We start from the raw sequence: 20,578 nt of genomic DNA on the forward strand, positions 1-20,578 counted from the left end.
TACAGGTGCCTGTCTAAAGTTTTGTCGTTGTCACCGCATGCTATTACACACACCTTGACTCCATGACAACCAGCGAGGGAGAGAAACAATCACCTGCCCCTCTCGAAGCGAGACGTTTCTGTCGGTGCCAGCTTGGTTCTGGTGGACACATGTCTGTTATTTCGCAGGTATTTGTGATATGCCACATAGTTTTGCGCACACATGCACGGTGGTGTTGTATTCTCGGTCATTTCATACCGCGCGCTCTGTCGCAGCTCCGCGAGATATGAAAACACGGCCGGTCGGTGCTGGTTGTACTGGCTGGGATCCAACAGCAGACTGTCCCCCCCCCCCTCCTTCTGATGTCCGGCTATGTTTTCAGCTGCTGCTCATGAAATTCAACACAATTCTTCACAAGTTCGCAATAAGAAAAAAACAAACAAACAAACAAAAACTTTCCATCATGTTCTGTCTCTGATAGGTGTGTTTCTTTCTTTCCTTTCCTTTTTTATTTATTTATTTATTTACATTTTATCAATTACTATTGATTTATTTGTCTCTCTTTATTCTACATTACTGTAATACAAGATACGATTGTACAAGAATTATGCAGGCTGACACGTCACTACAAAACAAAATTTCATCAGCATGTTATGGTAGGCTATAGTTGATTAAAAAAAAACAAAAAAAACAACACTATTCAGCACTAGACACGCCACAGTAATATAGCAGATATACAGTGGCTATTAAAAAATAAACACTCATAGTTCCGTACTGAAATGTTAGTTTTACTATAAGTCGCACTTATAGACCCACTGTTGTCCCTGTAGTATCACATTTGTAGATATAAATAGCCTATAATAAATCATAGTGTCATAAACAACAGCTATAACCTGATACCATAGAATCTATATAAAGTCACTATTAACTTACTAATGAGTACCATAGATATTAAAAAAGAATCACTAATAGCTCGTCCTGTTATGTGATTAGGGAAAAACACACATAACTATGTGTATGACCCTCACTTATAGACCCACTGTAGTCCCTGTAATGTTACATTTGCAGATATAAATAGCCTGTGATAGACTGTATTGTAAACATAAACTCACTATGCAGGGTCCTCATAGGAACATAACAACTTAGCACAATAGAATCGATAAAGTCTCCATAAACTCATATTACGCACAATAAAACTTCTATATAAACATTTTATAGAGATATAATAGAAGGTCAACAAGGTCAATATCTGAGACATACAAGCAGCCACGCAGTCAATGTTACCCTATATGACAGCTTTGGATCATGGCCATTAAGAAGGTAAACAAGAGCGACGACGACAACAACAACACCCAAAAATAAATAAATGAATGACAATAAAACTAGACCAGGTTGCGTCATGTTGCACTCTTGATGCGGGCTCTTCACCCCGCTCCTGACACTTTCTGCCCTAATCCCAAACTCAGCACACAAACTGTTCTCCATGCATGGTGCACCGTGCACGGCTCAACATGCACAGCCCCATAGCAACAGCGCCAAGTAGCGAATAGAAAGCTCAAATACTGTCTCTAGGACCCGGGTTAAAGCGCTGCAGGAAGCACCGTGAACACGTCACGACTTGAGTGGCTGTTGCTGAGTAGTTCAGCATACTTTCTCTACACCCCTCCCTCTCCAACCCAAGCCGTCTGTTTATTTTGTCAGTCCCGTCGTCTGTGTTGTATTCATTATAAAACACTGTTTACAACCCAAGATCTGGGTTGCCTCATTTTCACTTTTTCAGAATAGTCTGATGATGATGATGATGGTCTCTGTTTTCTAATTGATAGTCGTTTTCATTTGAGATTTCTACTATGAAATAAGTAAATAAATAAATATATAGTAAATTATAGATAAGATAAACTAATTATCTCATTATTTACATCATGTCCTGTTGTTTTTTATGACACTCTTGTCAAGTGTGTAAACAAGCGTTCTGCTCCTGTGGATGAGATTCACTCATTAGTGATGGTTGTATTTGAGGATATCAGTTACCACAGCATTGTTGTAATGTTTTTCTTGCTGTAGCCTAATTCCAGAGAATACAAATTGGTATGCCTTGTCATAATTGAGTTTAATAGATTTTTTTTGGCAGAAAAACATAACCAAAACATAACCGTGTGACATATTACACAAATATATTTTTTTTTAAACAATCAAAACAAAACCAGAAGCAGTCCGGCAACACCCACATAACTTAACCAGACTGTATAACATGACAGACTTGCGTATAAAAACAACCAAAATCTACAATGACAATGACTAATATTGATTTATTTTAATTCTTAATTTTTCTGTTTAAGGAGTGAGAAAGGAATTTATTTTTCTTTCAGCTCTTTGTCGTACTGCCGCTGATTCAGAATTAATGATGGTGCCTGACTTTTAACCGACATTCAACGATGAAATTTTTTTTTTTAATCAACAGCAGTGGTTGTTAATGTTTTGAGTCATCACCCCCTCCACACACACACACACACACACACACACACACTCCACCCCACCCCAAAATGTCAGTTCTTGGCCATTGTTTCCTTTTGTTTTACAGATAGAAAGAGTCTGGGGAATTTCCAGCCACCACACTCTCTTCTCTCTGTCCTGTGCCCTTGGTCAAGGCTCCACACCCAGTTTCCCCCCCTGACAAACACTCACACACACACCAGCTGTCGGAATCCTTCCCCTCTCTGAACTGAGACCAACTGATACAGCTGTTAACATGTACTGGTGATACAGTAAATCCTTTTTTTTTTTTTTTTTTTCCCCCCCTTCTCCTGCCATGCCCTATCTCATTGTGTGTTTCACCTCTTTTCCTGAGTCCCTGACAACAAGCAGGAAGACCTCACCTTATCAGAAAAAAGCTGGTCCATTGGTGAAAGAAATATTCTAAATATCTCCGGTTCTGTGTTTCCCAATGAAATGTCATTTTAAATTTGAAAATGTGTTCCCGAGACCGTGAGATTTCAAGGATGTATAAATGGGACATTTTGCCAGCAATTATGACTAACCGTGCTTTGTCTTTCTTTATGCTTTAGGTCCCCGCTGTTGCTGCATTCATCTTTTTTGTCAATGCCCATCTCAGCTGAGGCCAATATTGCAGTTCTGTATTATCTGAAGAAGATGCCCATTAATCAACAAATTTGCATTTTATTTCCTCAGGAGGTTTCCTCATCTATCATCTCCTTTACAAGTAAGATGTCAATTATTTTTATGCCCTCAAAGTTGGAAATTTTTCAATTTTTTTCTTTAAGATTTATAATATTAACTACTCAATCCCATCTCTAGCCAGATTTAACAGCTAAATGTCACATCCACTCGCTGAGACGTCTGTGTTTGGAGCTTTAGGACGACTTTGCCGACAATCTTGTTAGTCTGTTAAACCCTGTTTATCTCCCGAGCCTCACCTCTCTCCACCCTACTGTCTCCGTCTTTAATTTGCTCCAAAGCCTTCGCTCTGCCCCACAACGGTACTTTACTCCGCTTACCTCCACACACATCTTCTGTACTTCTCTCCGCTTCAGTCCAGGCTGCTCACCTGTCCAGACCCATTCAGGAAATCTGACAAACAGATGGCGGAGCCTTTGTGCTGTTTGCTTTCTCTTCTCTGTAGCTTATTTTCAATTGTGTTTCCAGTATTGTTATTATTAGTAATTTAACTACCGTTTGTTGAAAAATATGTAATTTATATTAGTGTTTTTATTAAAAGCACTGCAGTATAGGTAATAGATTAGAAATTTAGTTAAATATTTGATTACATGTTCAATCTATAATCAATTTCTACAACCTGTCGATTGTTCAAACTCATTTCAATCAGACTGTTTTCCTTTTCGACATTTTTATAATTTTGATGACATTGTCTCACAAAATGTACATCACAGTACAGACATGAATAAAAATATGTTATTACAACCATCTAACATCTAACTATCAGTGCCGTGATTTCATCATATCTTGGCACAGACATGTGTGTCAAAGATGAGGCATAAAAAAAAAAGACAAAAACAAGCCCAAACATGAGACTGTAGGGCATTAAACTTTAAAAAGTCTGTATGAACAGGTGGGTATACTGGCAGCGAGACACACACTCCAGGCTCTGACTCCATCGTTTCTCTTCCTCTCCTCCTCGGTTTCCCGTATCAGCACCAGAAACGGTGATTTCGGAGCGTTTGGTGCTCCCCACAGCCTCTTCTGTGTTCAGCTGCTCTTTGCTGCCTCATGACTTAAATATTTACTTTGTCCAGTGGAGTAAATGTGGGTGCGGGCTGCTGACATAGCTGCAATTCTTCTATAGAATCAAGAATGACTGGAGTTTAATTGGTATTTGTGTTACTAAAAGCCTCCTAAAAGAAATTTTGTATAGATTTATATTCGCTAAAAATGCTAAAAATCATCTGTTTTTTTTCAATGGAGGTTCTGTTTTATCATTCATTCATTGTCCTCATTCATATTCATGGCATAGGGAGCTTTAATCTAAAATAAAATTGTGATTCTTGTTGCTGTTAATGTTTTAAGCTGACCCCTTGGTAGACCTTAGTCTGTAATTGTGTGGAAATGTGTCTTAACAGATGGAGCGGGGCTGACCCAATGTAGTACACCCAAAATAGAAGGACAAATACAGTATAACATGATATATAGTACACGGTATGTCTGTGCTCATCTAGGGCATTCCCTTCTAAGTTGGAGCTCTGGATCTAATTCCCTGCAAGTCACACTTGATATGTCCTGTGCAGGCAGCCCACTTTTCACGGCTGGTGAAAGGGGGAGTGGAAAGCTGGGGTGCATGATCACTACTTGATCTTTCAAGTACAACAAAGATGTGATACAGGAGGATGAAGGCAGCTGTAATATTCTGCTAATGAGAAATCCACAAGGTCAGCAGCAGAGGTTTATCAGGTCTAATATAGAGCCAGTTTATTCAGTGGCAGACATGTTTAAAAAGGGCTCTATCCAGCTAAAGAGGACATTTCTTTTGGTAACCCTGTCCACATCTCGGTAAACGATTAATCCACTTGTGGCGTCTTGTAGCTGTTACTTAACACACAGGAGCTGCTTTGTCTGGATGACTCATCAGAAGCAGCTGATCCTTTCCCTACATTATCTTATCTGTCAGACTTTGTCACTAATACCATCACCTGACATCACACACAAGCCAGCTTTTTTTGTTTTAATGCAAATAATGCCAGATGGATTTGAGGTTTACCTCACAGGAAATTAACTGAGTGCCTCCTATTAATTTACTCTGTGAGTGATGATATAACAGAATATTTGTGGCATGTAAAACCACCATTATAATACGAAAAGAGATGCATTATCATTTCTGGCCTGTAACCTTTGTGTCGTTCCCTGATTTTACTTTGCCGCACATCTTCATTCGCCGTCAAGTATAAATGTGGTTGTGTAATTATTTTGGGGGGGATTTTTATGCCATTATTAGATAGCTGACAGTAGAGAGTTGGCAGGAAATGACCAGAGAGAGAGAGAGAGAGAGAGAGAGAGAGAGAGAGAGAGAGAGAGAGAGAGATGTGGACTGACATGCAACAAGTCCATAGCCAGACACAAACTGGGAATGTTGCAGTTCATGGTTTGCATCTTCACCTGATTTTAAATACTTTTAAATGTAGTATTTCTGTAGTAGGAAGTGTCTTATAAACTAAAAACAGCCTTCTCATTCACCTCAAATCCAGCTGATCTAGAATGTCAAGTTACAATTGTACAAATTAGATTATTTACTATTCTTGTGGTGTACTGAAATTGATATCCGCAAGGAAATTTGATAGTAGAGAAATATGTAAAAGTAAGGCAGAATAATTCACATCTATGGTGTGTAGTTGGTAGTATCTTGTATGAAAAAACAGTATTCAATATGGGTCTGAGCTTTATTAAATGCTATGCTGCCATCTAGTGTTCATAAATGAGCATAATAATACCTTTATAATACAAAAGAACAGACAATTTTTTTCTAAATGATTTTGAATCCTGTGGCAGCAGGGTGAAATTTTAATTAAGTCAAGTGTGATTTTCTAATTTGAAATTCCCCATAAAAAAGGTGTTTTCCATGAAGTATCATGGCCATTATTCCACAATACCAAAAAAAAACCAGATGACTCATCATTAGGAACTTGTTTTTGTGCTCGTAGCTTTCACTGAAAGTTGGTATGTCACCTTATCTCCACTTTGTTACATCATGTTAGTGTGTTTTTTTCCATATTGTTCACAAAAGAAGAATGTTTCTATGGAAGAGGAGTAAGAGGACCATAACACGTTCCAATATGTTAAGTCATTTTCTAAGAATACTGTGCAGTATTTAACTGTAATTACAAACAACAGGCAAGCAGCTACAAATATTAAATAAAAAAAATTAAGATTTACCCATGAAATAAAGAGGGGCCAAGCTTATCGCACTTTGTTTTATTGATCAGTTTTCATGACCACAGATGTACAATACAGTTGACTTGTAGGCAATGACAAAGCAGATTAAAAGTTTTGCATGTGGCATCTGATCTCAGTCATAATAATATAGTTACAAGCGACTGAGCGTGAAGAAACAATAAGGTACACAGGCATATTTACAAGCTTTCCTTCCGTGACTTGGCCCTGACACTCGCACAATGTGCTCCTGCTACAATACTGCAAGACAGTAGATCTTTTTTTTTTTTTATTATTTTCTACACAGTTGACAACATCTCCAATGTGTACATCTCCAATGTGTCATCTATCAATCCAACATTACTGTGATCCGTTTAATTTGACCAAAGTATACAGTACAAATCCAGTAATAGTGTGAGGCTCCAGAAGGAATGGAAGAATTTCTTATATTTAATACTAATAATTATAAAAACCAATCCAGTCTAAAACTCAATAAGCTTAACAGGGGACTGCATTCAGTGGCATGTGTAGTGGACAAATGTGTTTTCAGTTGATATCAATTTGATGCAAGAGAAAGGAAGAAGAAAGGAGGGTGGACAAGAACATTTGGTCTTCTTTATTTTTCCATCACTCCAACTTTCTAACATTCCACTTTGTGAAAAAAAGGCAGAGGCGGAGGAAGAGAGCAAGAGAGGGATGGCCAGAAAGGACAGAGTTAAACCCAAACCGCCCTCTGTGCTCTCCAGCCAACTCTTATTTGTCCATGTTCTACACTCTCCTAGTTTTGGGCCCAAACACTACCACTGTTTATTTGGACAGCTTCTTCATCCTCTGATCTAGTGCAGCAAAGTTCTCCTCTATAGCCCCCAGGTTTTCCTTCATCGTCTGCTGGACCTGAGAGAGAGACACAGAGAGAGAGAGAGAGAGGGGAGGGGGGTAAAAGCCAGTTAGGTGAGCAGTGAAATAGAGGGAAGACAGGAAGAGTCAAGAGTTTGGAGGAGATGTAGGTGTACAAGTTTACAGGAGAAATATATTGATCTGGGCAGAATAGAGAGAAGTGACGGGAGGGAAGCTATGCTAGTGGAAAAAGTGACAATGATAGATTTAAAGGTTCTATTTGTAAGAATCAGAAATTCCTTCTCATTAGTGACACCGGTGGCCATTAAGTGAGCTGCAGTCAACATCCTGTTGCCTGCACAGCGAACAGCGGCACAAGACTATTGCAGGAGATGTATTTTCCTCGCTTACACTTCTCATAAAAACATAAAAGATCTCTAATGTTGTGTTTTGCACAACAAGCATCTTTCACTGCAACAATTTTAATTAACAATTAATCGCTTGAGTTGTTTGATCAACAAAAAATACAACATATTCACTGGTTCCAGCCTCGTCAGTGTGAGGATTTGCAGCTTTTTTAATTAAAAAAAATCTTCATAATTGTTAGCTGCAGAACTATTAGATATATTTATATAAATGGATGCAAAGTGAATTTCATAGAGCAGTTAAAACACAATTACTAGAAATGCTATTAAAAGTCATCATTGAATGACAATGTTGTACCAGGAGCCTGAAGAGTAACTGTGCTTGCTACATGTTGAGGTTTGATCACAGATTGTAAAAAATATGGCCACTGTGACGTCACCCAGTGGTTTCTGAAGAGAGGTTTTGAAGCCATCTTGGCAGTGCCTGACTCCACCAACTCCCAGCTGATCCAAAATGGGCAAAGAGTTGGAGCTGAGGTGCTGAAACAAGCCACCTAGCAGCTAGTGACCTGTCACGCAAAGCGGCCATGTCCTTAATTATGCATTACTTTACGGCTTAATAAAATTTAAATGAATGAGTTATAAAAAAATTCACCCCCTACAGTTGTCATGAAAGGGTAAATTAGCTATAGAGACCAAAACCGTTTTTTTGTAACAGGCTGTAAGCATGTTTATTTCTGCTGTAAAGTTGGGCATTTTAACATGGGGGTCTATGGGGATTGACTTGCTTTTGGAGCCAGCCTCAAGTGGCCATTTGGGATGCTGCAGTTTTTGGCACTTGCGTGTTGGCTTCATTTTTAAGTCCCGGAGATTGCCACTTGTGTTTGATGTATGAAGAGATTAGCTGCTCTAATGTGACAGCAGTTAATCTATGGTTTGTAGTCTTTTTGTGTGTATACCAATGAGACAAACCTGCAGTTCCACTGGCCTCACTGGGGGAACTTTCAGACAATGAGCGGTTATTGCTGCCACCTCCACTGTGGCCACAGAAACCACACAGATTGAAACGACACAAGAGCAGGTTTTACTTGTATCTGTGCAGGCTACCTGATATACACCTCTTCACCTGCGATAACTGCTCACAATCTGAAAGCACTTTAATAGTGATGCCAATGGCTCACATGTGACACTGCATTTTAGTGTTAAAGATTGTTAAAATTAAGTTCAGTTAGAAATGGATTATGTCCAAATACATTTAAGAAATGCCAGCTTGAACTTGTTACCTGTGTTAGCAGGGTGTTATTGTCCTTCAGAGAGTTGTTGATCATCTGCTGGGTGGTGTCCAGGTGGGTCAGCAGCTGGCCAAACTGCATGGCTACGAGACAGAGGGGGGGGGGTTGGATGAAGAGAAATCATGAGACAGGAGTGGAGAGAGAGGGAGAAAGTATAAATTGGATGGAGTATTGGTTCTCAAATTAACAAATTTCTTTTAAAAGATGCAGTGTTATCTTTGCTTTTTTCTTAGCGATTAATCTTAGCTGATGAATGACTGCTTGAAAGATAAAAAAACTTTTAGAATTTCACTTGTTTGCCTTCATCATGAAAGAAAGGTCAGGAGAGAGAAATAGGGAGGAAAGAAATCAGTGCAGCTGAACCCTATTGAGTGAAGAACACTTTAGCTTCAGACTGTGACAAATCGGTGCAAAGGGAGGCTGGATGATAAATGACCTCTTTCAGCTCTCAGAAATGAATTATCAATACAATCTATTAATGCCAAGGTTCTGCTTTCATGTGCTAAATAATAAAAAGATGATAATGTGATCTAAAATATCATGCATCTCTTTCTCCCCAAGGGGGTGTTTAACAGTATTGCAAGATTTAGTCTAATTCTATTACCATTTTGAATCTCCCTTTCACTGATATTTTGCCCTTTGTTGTAATAGAATGGCATGGTTTCGGCTAATTCCATTATCTGTCTGAATCCCATTTTCGCTTAGTTTTCATCTTTTGTCTCACACACAGACGTTCCCATTGTGAATGCAAATTTTCCAGACTAAGTATTACTTCCCAGCACAGATGCTGCCTCAAACATGATCCGGGTTCACATCCTGTTATGTTCTGTGGTTTCATTGTACATATTTTGAATCTTTAATGGCACTCCCCCACCCCCCACTAACCTAAATACATCTTCTCCTTGAACTCTCTTGGGTGCCATTTCAAGGTTCTTCTACACTCACATAAAGGAATAGAACATAAATGATCCAAGTTTTCATTGTTATGATCCTTACTGCGGTGAAATATGCTCCTAGAGCAATATTATGACAGTATTTGCAATATCTACCAATTACTCAACACCAGTACACTCATATACTGTTAAGGACCAAAGTGATCTGACAGTAACCTCTCCCACATAAACAACTCGTATTGTGTCATAGCTTTCACTGTTATGTGAGGGCACAAAGCAAATCTTGAGTTTCAGTGCGTTACCTTGCTCATGCAACTCCTTGACAGCCACAAGCCTCTGCACCACCTGAGGTATAGAAGTGGACATGGCATCCCACTTCTGCACCACGTCATAAAGCTGCGACACCTGACGGGTAAATACACACACAGTTAATACCAAGAGAAAACCCTCTTGCCAAAAGACTAAAAGGAAATGTTTACTTTCCCCAAAGCCCCAGGTTTTTCCTTAGTTTTTATGATGATGTAATAATCATTGTACTGATACACATTGATGAATGAATTCCCACCACGCAGTCTTTAATAAATATGGTGTTAGTGTGACAATTTTGCTGTGTAACACATTTGAGCAGTGAGGCGACATTGTGGTTATTCTTTCAAGCTCGCCTGTACACACCTACACTGATAATCAGATGATCAACAGTAACACCAACTTGACTCCAACTTTGCAGTAGCACAGAATGCCAGAAATAGTCTTACACTACTTGAAATTTTGCCCTTATTAGAGCTTTGTTCGGATGATCTGTTCACTCTCTGCTGTAGGTTTTGGCTTAGGACATGGGCGTGGTTATTGTGCTTTCAATGACATTATTATAGATTATCCTACAAGTAATTATGTCACACTAATCAGTAAATCGCAATTACAGTATTTATCTGAAATAATCAAACAGCAAAAGTACAATAACCTTAAAATATATGAACAATAAAACACTTTGCATGAGTTTGCCATTACCTATAATGATATAATTAGCATGGCATGCCCTCTACTGGCCTATTGAGTGTGCAGCACTTTAGAAAAGTTTCTGCCCAAAAGTCACAGATATCACACAGACTTTAAAACTGGATCTAACATGACAACCTGAAAAGGTTTAATTCATTAAGAGATACTGACTCTAAATTAACAAACCACCAAATAGACTCAGACTGCTTATAGGCTACAGCAGCTGTTAGTTAAAGACTAATTCAAATTTAACATATGGCTTCTCTTCACTGGTTAGTCTGGCTGCCTGTATGAGCCAGATTATCTTCTGTGAGGCTACAAGATTAATAGATATATTATACAACTTCCTGACAAAAATATCTTAGCTCTTATGACTGCAGGTATCTGCAAGGACAATCTTCCATTTGAAAGTGTTTTGGTGCAAAGGAAATAACAGGAGGACTTTATGTCCCTGGAAGCTGTCTTTTAAAATATGAGAGCACCTGAGATTATTATTGCATTTAGTGTGTATTAATGGTTGTGCACAGTTTGGGAATTAAACTCAAAAGATTACATACCTTGTTTTGTGTATCAGCATCCTCAATGGCTGCTTTGTGTTTGGCAATCTCATTCATCTTTCCAAGGACACTCTAAAATGAGAGGGGAAAAAAAGTCATTTATGCCAATTGTGTGAGTGGTGGCATTTTAAAGGCATTTAGATGCATAATGGAAAAAACGTGATTGATTAGATAAATGTCAACACTGTGGGAAATATGGTGGTGAAACTGATGACAGGTTCACACAGCAGGCTACATTTCCATATGGAAATCAAGATACTTACAACTTACAAAAACACCTTTTTAAAGCTCAATATTTATCAGTATTTCACAAATCAAATGCATTTGTGAGTTTTAGTAATTTAATCATTCAGTCATCCATAGTGTGGGTCAGTACTATAATAACAGTTAACCACCTAACCACTAGGAGCCATTGTCCAGTCACTGCTGTAAGAAATGAATGATTTAAAAAAACAATTTTTTCACATCTGTAGTTAAAAAGATAGAGCATGCATATGAGACAGCTTTTGATTCACTGGATGACAATCATTAGTCAAAAAAGCTTTCACACTCTGAAAGATGTCTCAGAAATCTAACTGGATGACACCTTTGCCAGACCCTGACAAACCGGCACCCATTATTTTGTCACATCCTGGACTTATCTCTGTACTGACTGCCAAGACATAAAATATTGAGCTTCTCATAGAACTCTGTAGTTGTACCTGCAGTCTGGCCTCCACTTGATCCAGAGTAGCGGAGTCCAGCGCACTGACCCTCGCCTGCAGGAGCTCTAAGGTATCCTGATACAAACACATACAGGCACAGTCAAACAGACACAAGTTATATATAAGCTTGGGCCCCAAACTTTGTGTTCTTCCTACTAGCACAGCAATAAACAAACTGTTTGGAACTGATGTCATCTTTGAAGTATGACCCAGTTCTCTGGCTGCACATCAGATACAGAGTTATGAATACACAAACTGCATACATGTTCCAAAAGAAAGTAGTTCACTACTCACCATCAAACTGGCTCCTTGTATGCCAGCACTCAAAGGTCCCTACAATATAAAACACATTTATTTTAACAGCAGACAATGGAGCCGCCCCCATAATTTACATAAATCAAGTGGAAGATTTTATTTCAATTTCTCTTTGTGGATGGTTACACAGCAACGGGAGCATGAAAATTCTGGTGGCGTGAGAGTGAAAGAGAGAAGCAGATCAACAGAATTAGTGTGAATAAGAGAGAAAAGCATTAGGGAGGATGTGTGTAATGACTGTGTGTGAGTCCGTGTTTACCTGCTTGTCTGATCCTGAGCCAACAGCTATCTCCAGCTCAGCTAGACGCTTCTCCAATTCCGCCATCTACAGGGATAGAACAAGGCATCACATGGCTGGCAGTGACAACAGCTTCCCACAAAAACACACGCAAACACCCACGCACATACCTTCCTGCCTATTGTCCTTTTTATTGCCATCAAATATTCTGACATTCCTCTCATGAAAACGAAAACAAAACACTCCCTTTCCACTTTACCTTGGCCGACTCATTGAATTTTTCCTGCTCGGGTCTGCTGTGTAGCTCGTAGAGTACCACTCCATCTGGGCCCTTAGCTGATGCCGTTGGCTTGCCGTCTCCTGTGGCGCTGCCACGGCTGCCCTTGGCCGCTTCCAGCTGGGTGAGCAGACGCCTGTGGGAAAGAAGGAAAGGTAGACACAAAAGGATTATTAGTTCAATATGGTTATCAGCCCCATGTGCTGCTGTGTCTGTGCCTCCCTTTTCTGTCTTGCTTTTCAATACTTTCAGACTCTCTTGTAAATTGCAAGGTCAAAGTGAGCTTGGATCTTTTTTAGAAGACAATTTTCATCATTTTTTTTTCTCTCTCCCTTGTGTTGCTGCCAACTTCCCCTCTCCATCATCACTTTCCTTACTGCGTGCTCAGTTTGGGGTCTGACATGTACCAGCAGTATGTTTCTATTCTCAATGCCTTCTCTCAGTTAATCTCTCACCTTCCTGAGTTTTCATCTCCCTTCCTAAATCATCTGTCCATTAATTTGTGTGCTCCCCAGGTAGTGCTACACAGAGATCAACTAGGTTTATAAGGCCAACTGATACCAGCTGTACAGCCTTACCCTTAATACTCTCACTACTAATATATGGGTTATAGTCCAAAGCTCAGTGAATTTAATCCCCCTGCTCTTCATTCTGACCAACTCTTGCTGACTCCTTAAATTTCTTCATACTACACTTTTCCTCTCCCTGTCTCGGTCCATCTACTGCCTAGTATCTCATCCCTCTGTCACGGTCTGACAGGTTGTTGCATCAAGTTTCAGCTGCCAGATGTTTGTGCTCTTTCTCTCTCATCCCTTCCCAGCTCACCTGGCCAGTGCTCCATCAGGGTCAGCCAGGTTGATGTGTGCCTGCGGTCCCAGGAGTGAGTCAAGATGGGCAGAAACCAGCTGCTGTTTGAGCTGAGCTGCCTGCTGGGCAAGTACCACTGGGGTCAGGCGCTCCTCTGCATTGCTTTCTTTTGTGGCAGCCTAGAGGCAGAAGGGACAACAACATCTTTGAACAACTTCAAGACAGCAATGGCATTTTATGGGGGGGGGGTACAACAATATCGAGCTGCAATGATGAGTCAATTAATTGATTAGTTGCCAACTATTAATCACCAAATATTTTGATAATCAATTAATCGTTTGGAGTCATTCTTTAAGAAAAACAGTTCTGGTATCTTTAATCTTCTAAATGAAGTGAATATCTTTGTGTTGTGGTTTAGACAGAAGAAATTTGAGGGCATCACCTTGGGATTTGGGAAACGGTGGTTGACATTTTATCCCCATTTTCTGATATTTTGTAGACTAAACAACTAATCAACAGACTAATCGATAATGAAAAAAAATATCATTAGTTGCAGCCCTACAACAATGTTGGGGTTGATGACTAGAAGTCCGTCTGGGCCGAGCATTTAATCATATGAATTCACAGGCCGAGTTAGAATGCGGTGTTAAGACTCAAACAGCAGCATCCACTGCTCTGTGTGCAGTTAATGACGCCCAAAGTTTAATTAGTTTCTGGGTTGTGGGGTCTGTGTTAGTCTGAAAATCAACTCCTTGCACTGGTTTTAATCAAAACTCATTGTCAGGTTGAATTTAAAGCTTCAGTGCACACAAAACACTGACAACACTGGCAACCAGTGCAACTGTATGAACAGAGTGTAAAAATTACACCTCTGGAATTGTTCTTACCAAGAGGTTGCACTCCCTTTAATAGATACATGATGACATGGTCAAGAAGTAGAGCAGGGGAAGGTCCCTCAGTGTAAGGCTATTGAATTTATGTGCAGACTGCAAGATAAAAGCTGGGTAATTGGATTGTAAAATCCATTCTGACTCTTGCGGGCAAAGGACAAGTGTGCTTCTCTATGTGTGTGTGTGTGTGTGTGTGTGTGTGTGTGTGTGTGTGTGTGTGTGTGTGTGTGTGTGTGTGTGTGTGTGTGTGTGTGTGTGTTAATGGCAGTTCACCTGGATGGCATCCACCTCTTGACTGAGTTCCTGGATCTCATTCACCAGGCGCTGATACTTTTGCTGAGGTGTCTCCTTCACTCCACAGCCCTCTCCCAGCTTAACAAAGATGAGAGCAGGGAAATGAATATGAATATTGCAAACAGCAAAATGGGTCTAGTAGAGACAGAGCAGCCTTGAAACAAGCTGGAGAATTTGACTTTAACAGAAAACATATGCATCGAGTGAAATAAAAATTATAATGGTGCTGTTACTTTCAAAATGGAACACCTTCTAAAAGTACAAATGAAGTAAAGACTTTCTATAGAACACAATGTACTCACGATTTCAAATTCTCCTGACTCATAGCCCACTCTTCTGCTTTTACTGATTCTGTCTGAGAAGTCTGTGAGAAGGAGACAAATAGGTTGTAAGAGAAAGTGAGAAATAGACCAAAAAAAACAAACCTACTGGTCAGTATGAAGCCCAGTCTGAGCCGCTGCAAGATTTGTGGTTATAAATCGACTAAAGCAGGGATCAGTTTTGATATAGCCATAAAAGAAGAGCAAAAACAGCAGCTCTTGTATTATCTTAAGTTCTCAATTGAGAAATGATAGTACTGTTGTTTCTTATACTTGCTGTTTATGGTGACATATAATTCACATGACTAATAGATAAGTCTGTTGATGATTAAACTGGAAACCGTCTTAGACAACACCCTGATGAAAGCAAGATAGCCATGCTAGAAAAGAATAGTCTGACTTGATAAACTTTTCCAGTGCAGTCTTAGTGATATTTTATATTCATAATCTGCAATTAATTTGCTCCAACTGTTGTTTTGGCAACAAATCCCATGACATGACTAAACCCAACATTATGTTATGAATCTCAATATTGTCTGACTTTCTTACCCAATCTATGGCACTCAGCTCCAATTCATTCCTACTTAACATTTAAATATTTAGAAACTATGTGTTTGCTCTTACTAAAGGCAATGTTGTGCTTACCTTAAAGGATAAGGCTGGAGATAAATACATTTTATCACCAACAAATCTCATTAAAAGACCAAAACCAACAATGAATTCATCCTACTAAAAATTACTACCTGTGTAATCAAGGCCTGATGTAATTTATTCTTCTGTATATTACTGTCGTCCTTTTTTTCCATTACCATGAACCTAGATACTTTAGTTTATTAAGAGTCAATCTCACATACGCCACCTTAGTGTCAAAAATACCCAATGCATCAAATATATATTAATCCGCAGGTGAAAATAGTCCACAACAAACGCACCATTTACTCCAGTTTAAGTAACGGTCACTAAAAAAAAAAAAACATAGTCCCCAGTAGTGTAGCTTAGCCTTTTAAAAAAATTAAACTATATTTTTGATATATATATATATATATATAGTTTCCAAATATTTAATTCTTCAGTGGGAATGAACGGGTTTGCAGCTGAGTGCCACAGATGGGGTAAGAAAGTCAGACAGTATTGAGTCATAACATAATGTTGGTTTTAGTCTTCTCATGGGATTTGTTGCCAAAACGAAAAAAAAAAGTATTATAACTCCAGCCTCATCCTTAAGTAAGTCAATTAAGTTAATAAGTTAAGTTGTCCACTATGAACTGACCAAGTCCCTTGGTGCTGATGTGCTTGTCTTTGAACTTGTCATAGGCTGCGTTGGGGTTGACCACAATCCTCTCCACGCTGTCACTGCAGAGCTCCTCCTGTCATTGAAATCCCAAGAAATAAAGTCAGATGAACATACTCACAATATCATAAAGGGCAAGTTAGACTATAGAGACAGCAAAGACTTAAAAATTTCCTTTTACTTGTTGAGCCAGTGAGTCAAAAAAGTCTCAAAGCCCAAGGTAGACTTGAAATATGTTGACAGGTTTGCAAAATCTGAGAAGAAATCCTATACTTGATCATTGCCCCAGAAAAATGATTTAAAGATACTGAAATATACGGCTGACCCAACAGGTGTATCATTGCTTACCAAGGTCAGATACTCTCTGAAATTTAAAGCCATTATAGCCATAAATCATGAAAATCTACAACTTGACTTGAAGAGAACAATATGATTTCCACATGATTTAGAATACCAGCAGGCAAGAGACAAATTAGCAAAAAATAATAGATATCACAGCCATAGTTTCAACTGGGCCTGATTGTGTCATCTTAAGACCATCTTTAAAATGTTTAATTCATCATAAAAATATGTAATTCATGTGGTATAAGTCTACAATGGTAAAAAAACAAAAAAAAAACAATGTTATTTGAATGAAAAAGGCAGAACCAAAGCTGGAAGCCATTACGATTTCTTTTCTAAATGACAATTCTTTGATTAGTGATCTTGGGGAGCACACAAGACTGTGGATCTGTTGATCGAAACTTTCTAGTGATCAATTATGATGAACTAGAAACCGTGGATAGGATTAAAACACCACTGACACAAACAGATAGATGACATGAGTCCGAGCTCACACACAGATTGCTAAAAAAAAGACAGACCAACAAAACACGCAGAACACAAGACAGTTACACAGATGTAGGGAGGGAGGGGGAGGAAGCGGAGGAGAGTTAGTCAGGCTCTTACCAGCTCCTTGGGTTTCCAAAGAGAGTTAGAGAAAGTAACGGAAGAGCAGAGGGAGAGAAAAAAGTAGGGGGGAAAGAAAGAGAGAGAGAGAGAGAGAGAGAGAGACAACACAGATTAATGTGGTTATCACATGCCATGCACACAACAGGAACAGTTGGCCAGGGTTGGGGAAAGATAAGAAAGAAAGCAGTGTTCTGAGAGCGGCTGCTAAAAACCCTGGAGACATTTTGTTCAGACACTTATGATGTCTCCAGTTCTTTCTCTCTTCCCCAATTCAGAGTGGTGTGATGGTCCATTAACACCACCGAGTTACTTTCTCTTTTGATAATAAAGTGTACTTCATAATGCAGTGCGACCATATGCTCCTATGGAGGGCATTGCTGGTCTCACAACATTATTCTATGGATGCAGGGGATTGGTGTTTTAAAAAAGACAACACATGAGTCAGAATGAATGGTAACAGGTGGATTAAAGGTGCCTAAAAGAAGTTAAGAAGGGCCTGAAAACACTAAAATGTGTTATGTTACAGACTTTAATATCTATCATAAGTCATTCAGCTCAGGTAAACTCTTACCAGCATGCAGTTTAACCTAAATGAGGGATCTGCTAGACTAAACCAAAGCAGTTAATGTATCCAAGTATATCCAAGGCCCCTGTACACTGTGCGATCTTGGGCTTTCCCAAACAAAAACTGTAGGGGAAACAAGGTGAAATCTTTGGCCATGCATCAAAAACAGTGGTCTTAGATCACACTGTGAGACACCAGCGGTCCATTTGAGCTTTGGCAACCACTGTCAATATCTTGACTGTGTCAGAAATTTAGAAACAAAATCTCACAATGGCGCTACTTCAATGACCAACGTCTACAAATCAATTAATTGGAAAATGGGATGAATGCAAAATAAGTGATGCAGCATCATATGCACTTTTTTGACTAAAGTTTAATCAAAAACTTTAGATAAAAAGATGGAAGGAAAACAAAAAAGAAGTTTGTGGGACTCAAAATGTGTTAGCACTATGGCCAGAGCCTGTTTTATGTTTGGCTGCATTTTCAAAAAACTGGGGTGAAGATATGAGCTGAAAATGTGTCTGTGTCACATTTTATTTTTCAACCATAGCACTACTATTCACCAGATATTTATAATACAATCTCCCATGCCTAAAAATTGATAATGTACAGTCTGACACAGACTGTGACCATGATTTAGTGTGACATGCAATAAACCTGCAAGATTACAGTTATCGCACAGTGTGTAGAGACCTTTAAATGTCCAGTTAGTCAGAATAGTGTGGTTAGCCAGGAAGCAATTGTTAGAGCATGACAGGTTAAAAGGGAAAAATTTGAGACAAACAAACACTTCTTTCTCCTGGTAGTGTCTCACACTCACACAGACACACTTTTTAGCCTTCACTGCTTTGTCAGTGAAAGAGGAAAATATAGTGTTGCTGAAAACCCATCAACATCATTATGCCCTTAAAAGTTTAAATGAGCAACTCAAAAAGGAGGAAAAGAATCAATTCGTTGCACTTCAAAACAATCATAAATTGATGAATTACAGAGCACAAAAAGGGGGCACTCCATCAGTCTATTTCTCATTTCATCCCAGTCAATAGAGGTTGGAAAAGTGGATATGAGATTACGTAAACATGCATAAAAAGCATGGCATTAAGCTCACTGAGAGTAAAATGGAGCCACTCTTACTTGTACAAACTATGGTTCCAGGAAGGGTGGGTAAGGGTCAAAACAAGGGCAAAGGTATGGGAGGAACGAATGTGGAAACATGGAAGGGAAGATTCCAGTTAGGTTTCACTCAGCTGATCAGCGAACAGCCCAAACATGTTTCAAAACAGTCTGACCAATAACAATGCTTTACTGTTAGCAAAGTGCTTATAGCGCTGTTAAAAAAAATACTGAACTCTAGAGATGCTGCCATTAATTTCAGATTGCTGATAGATTTCAACAGTTTGATGACATCAAACCATTATCGTGACAGAGTTATAAACTAACTAACTAGTACGTTTTGTTCCCTCAAACCTTATATTTAATGGTGTTTGGATGGGACATACAGTGCATCTTTCAGACAAAACAAAGGACAAACTTATTATTTTTCCTACAGAGTTAGTGAGGACAGCACAAATGCAGTGACACTGTTTCATACAGCTCAGTTGTTGATCAGATTATTGAGGTGTATTAATTCAGTTTTGCTAAACTGATGCTACAATGAATTACTTGCCACATAGGTAGTAACAGTAAACAAAGTGATTGCATGGTTTGGGTGTTAATGCACACTGATTATAATGCAGAAATCAGTAACGTTACTTTATCTGTTATATGATACATAAATACTTAGCGTTATTTACTTAATATAGAGCGAATTAACGTAAGCTAACAGCATTCAAATTGACAGATCCAGTGTATTCAAAACGTCCCCTTACCGACTCAAACTGAGCCTGGTCATCTTCTGGAAGGTCACCAGTCTCGTACACGTCCGGTTCGTTAAATGCCTGTTGAAACAATTAAGACAAATAAGCATTATGCGATCAGATATTGTGTTTATTGCCGTTAGCCTGGCCAACGCCCTGGCCCATACAACAACACGTATTTGCTAACACTTGTTTTCTGGTGGCTTGTATCACACCACACTACGTCAGCTGCACAGTTAGTAACTAATAATGTACAATTGTTAGTTGTATAGTCAGTGCAAACAATAATAATAGCAGGGGTGTTGGCTAACTTAGCCGTTAGCTGTCACCGCTTTGAGCTAACGTTGCCAGATAGCAACCTAGCTAATCTGTCTGCTAGCGTTAGCCACTTACAATTCCTGGCAAATTGGCGTATTTAGGATCAGCCATTGTTGGTTGGGAAGCAAAGACGAGACCAACAAATCAGGAAAGAATATATAAACGATCCTTAAAACGTTCAAATGATCGATGAACCGAATCAAACTGTAACAAAAGCTATCGATAGATGAGCCAGCAGTCTCTCAGCCGGCTGATGTGGTCACTTGCTTCATTTGACAGCGTGTGCGTTGGGTTTCTAGCAAGCGTTGGCGAATGGGCGGTGTTGTGTTGGCTACATCCACGGGAAACAGTTCGGCGGCCTGCCACAGCCAACAAAACAAACATCCCCGAAAAAGTAGGGCATCGCTGCGCATGCGTACCGTTTGACCAATACGATT

At 39.2% G+C, this 20,578-nt stretch overlaps 1 protein-coding gene across 1 annotated transcript; it reads right to left on the reverse strand.

Annotated features, from left to right (window-relative positions):
* Positions 1–6,402: 6,402 nt before the first annotated feature.
* dctn2 (dynactin 2 (p50)) lies at positions 6,403–20,445 on the reverse strand. Its single transcript, XM_067586867.1, has 14 exons — positions 20,217–20,445; positions 19,836–19,904; positions 16,431–16,527; positions 15,143–15,204; positions 14,820–14,918; positions 13,675–13,835; positions 12,832–12,985; positions 12,594–12,659; positions 12,314–12,352; positions 12,017–12,094; positions 11,316–11,387; positions 10,065–10,167; positions 8,861–8,952; positions 6,403–7,269 (listed from the first exon to the last, which is right to left on the reverse strand). Exons 1-14 carry the CDS (start codon positions 20,250–20,252, stop codon positions 7,183–7,185), a joined length of 1,215 nt encoding a protein of 404 aa, XP_067442968.1. The 5' UTR covers positions 20,253–20,445; the 3' UTR covers positions 6,403–7,182.
* Between the last annotated feature and the right edge of the window lie 133 nt (positions 20,446–20,578).

Source organism: Thunnus thynnus, chromosome 4 (assembly GCF_963924715.1).
Source record: "Thunnus thynnus chromosome 4, fThuThy2.1, whole genome shotgun sequence".
Lineage (NCBI taxonomy): Eukaryota > Metazoa > Chordata > Actinopteri > Scombriformes > Scombridae > Thunnus > Thunnus thynnus.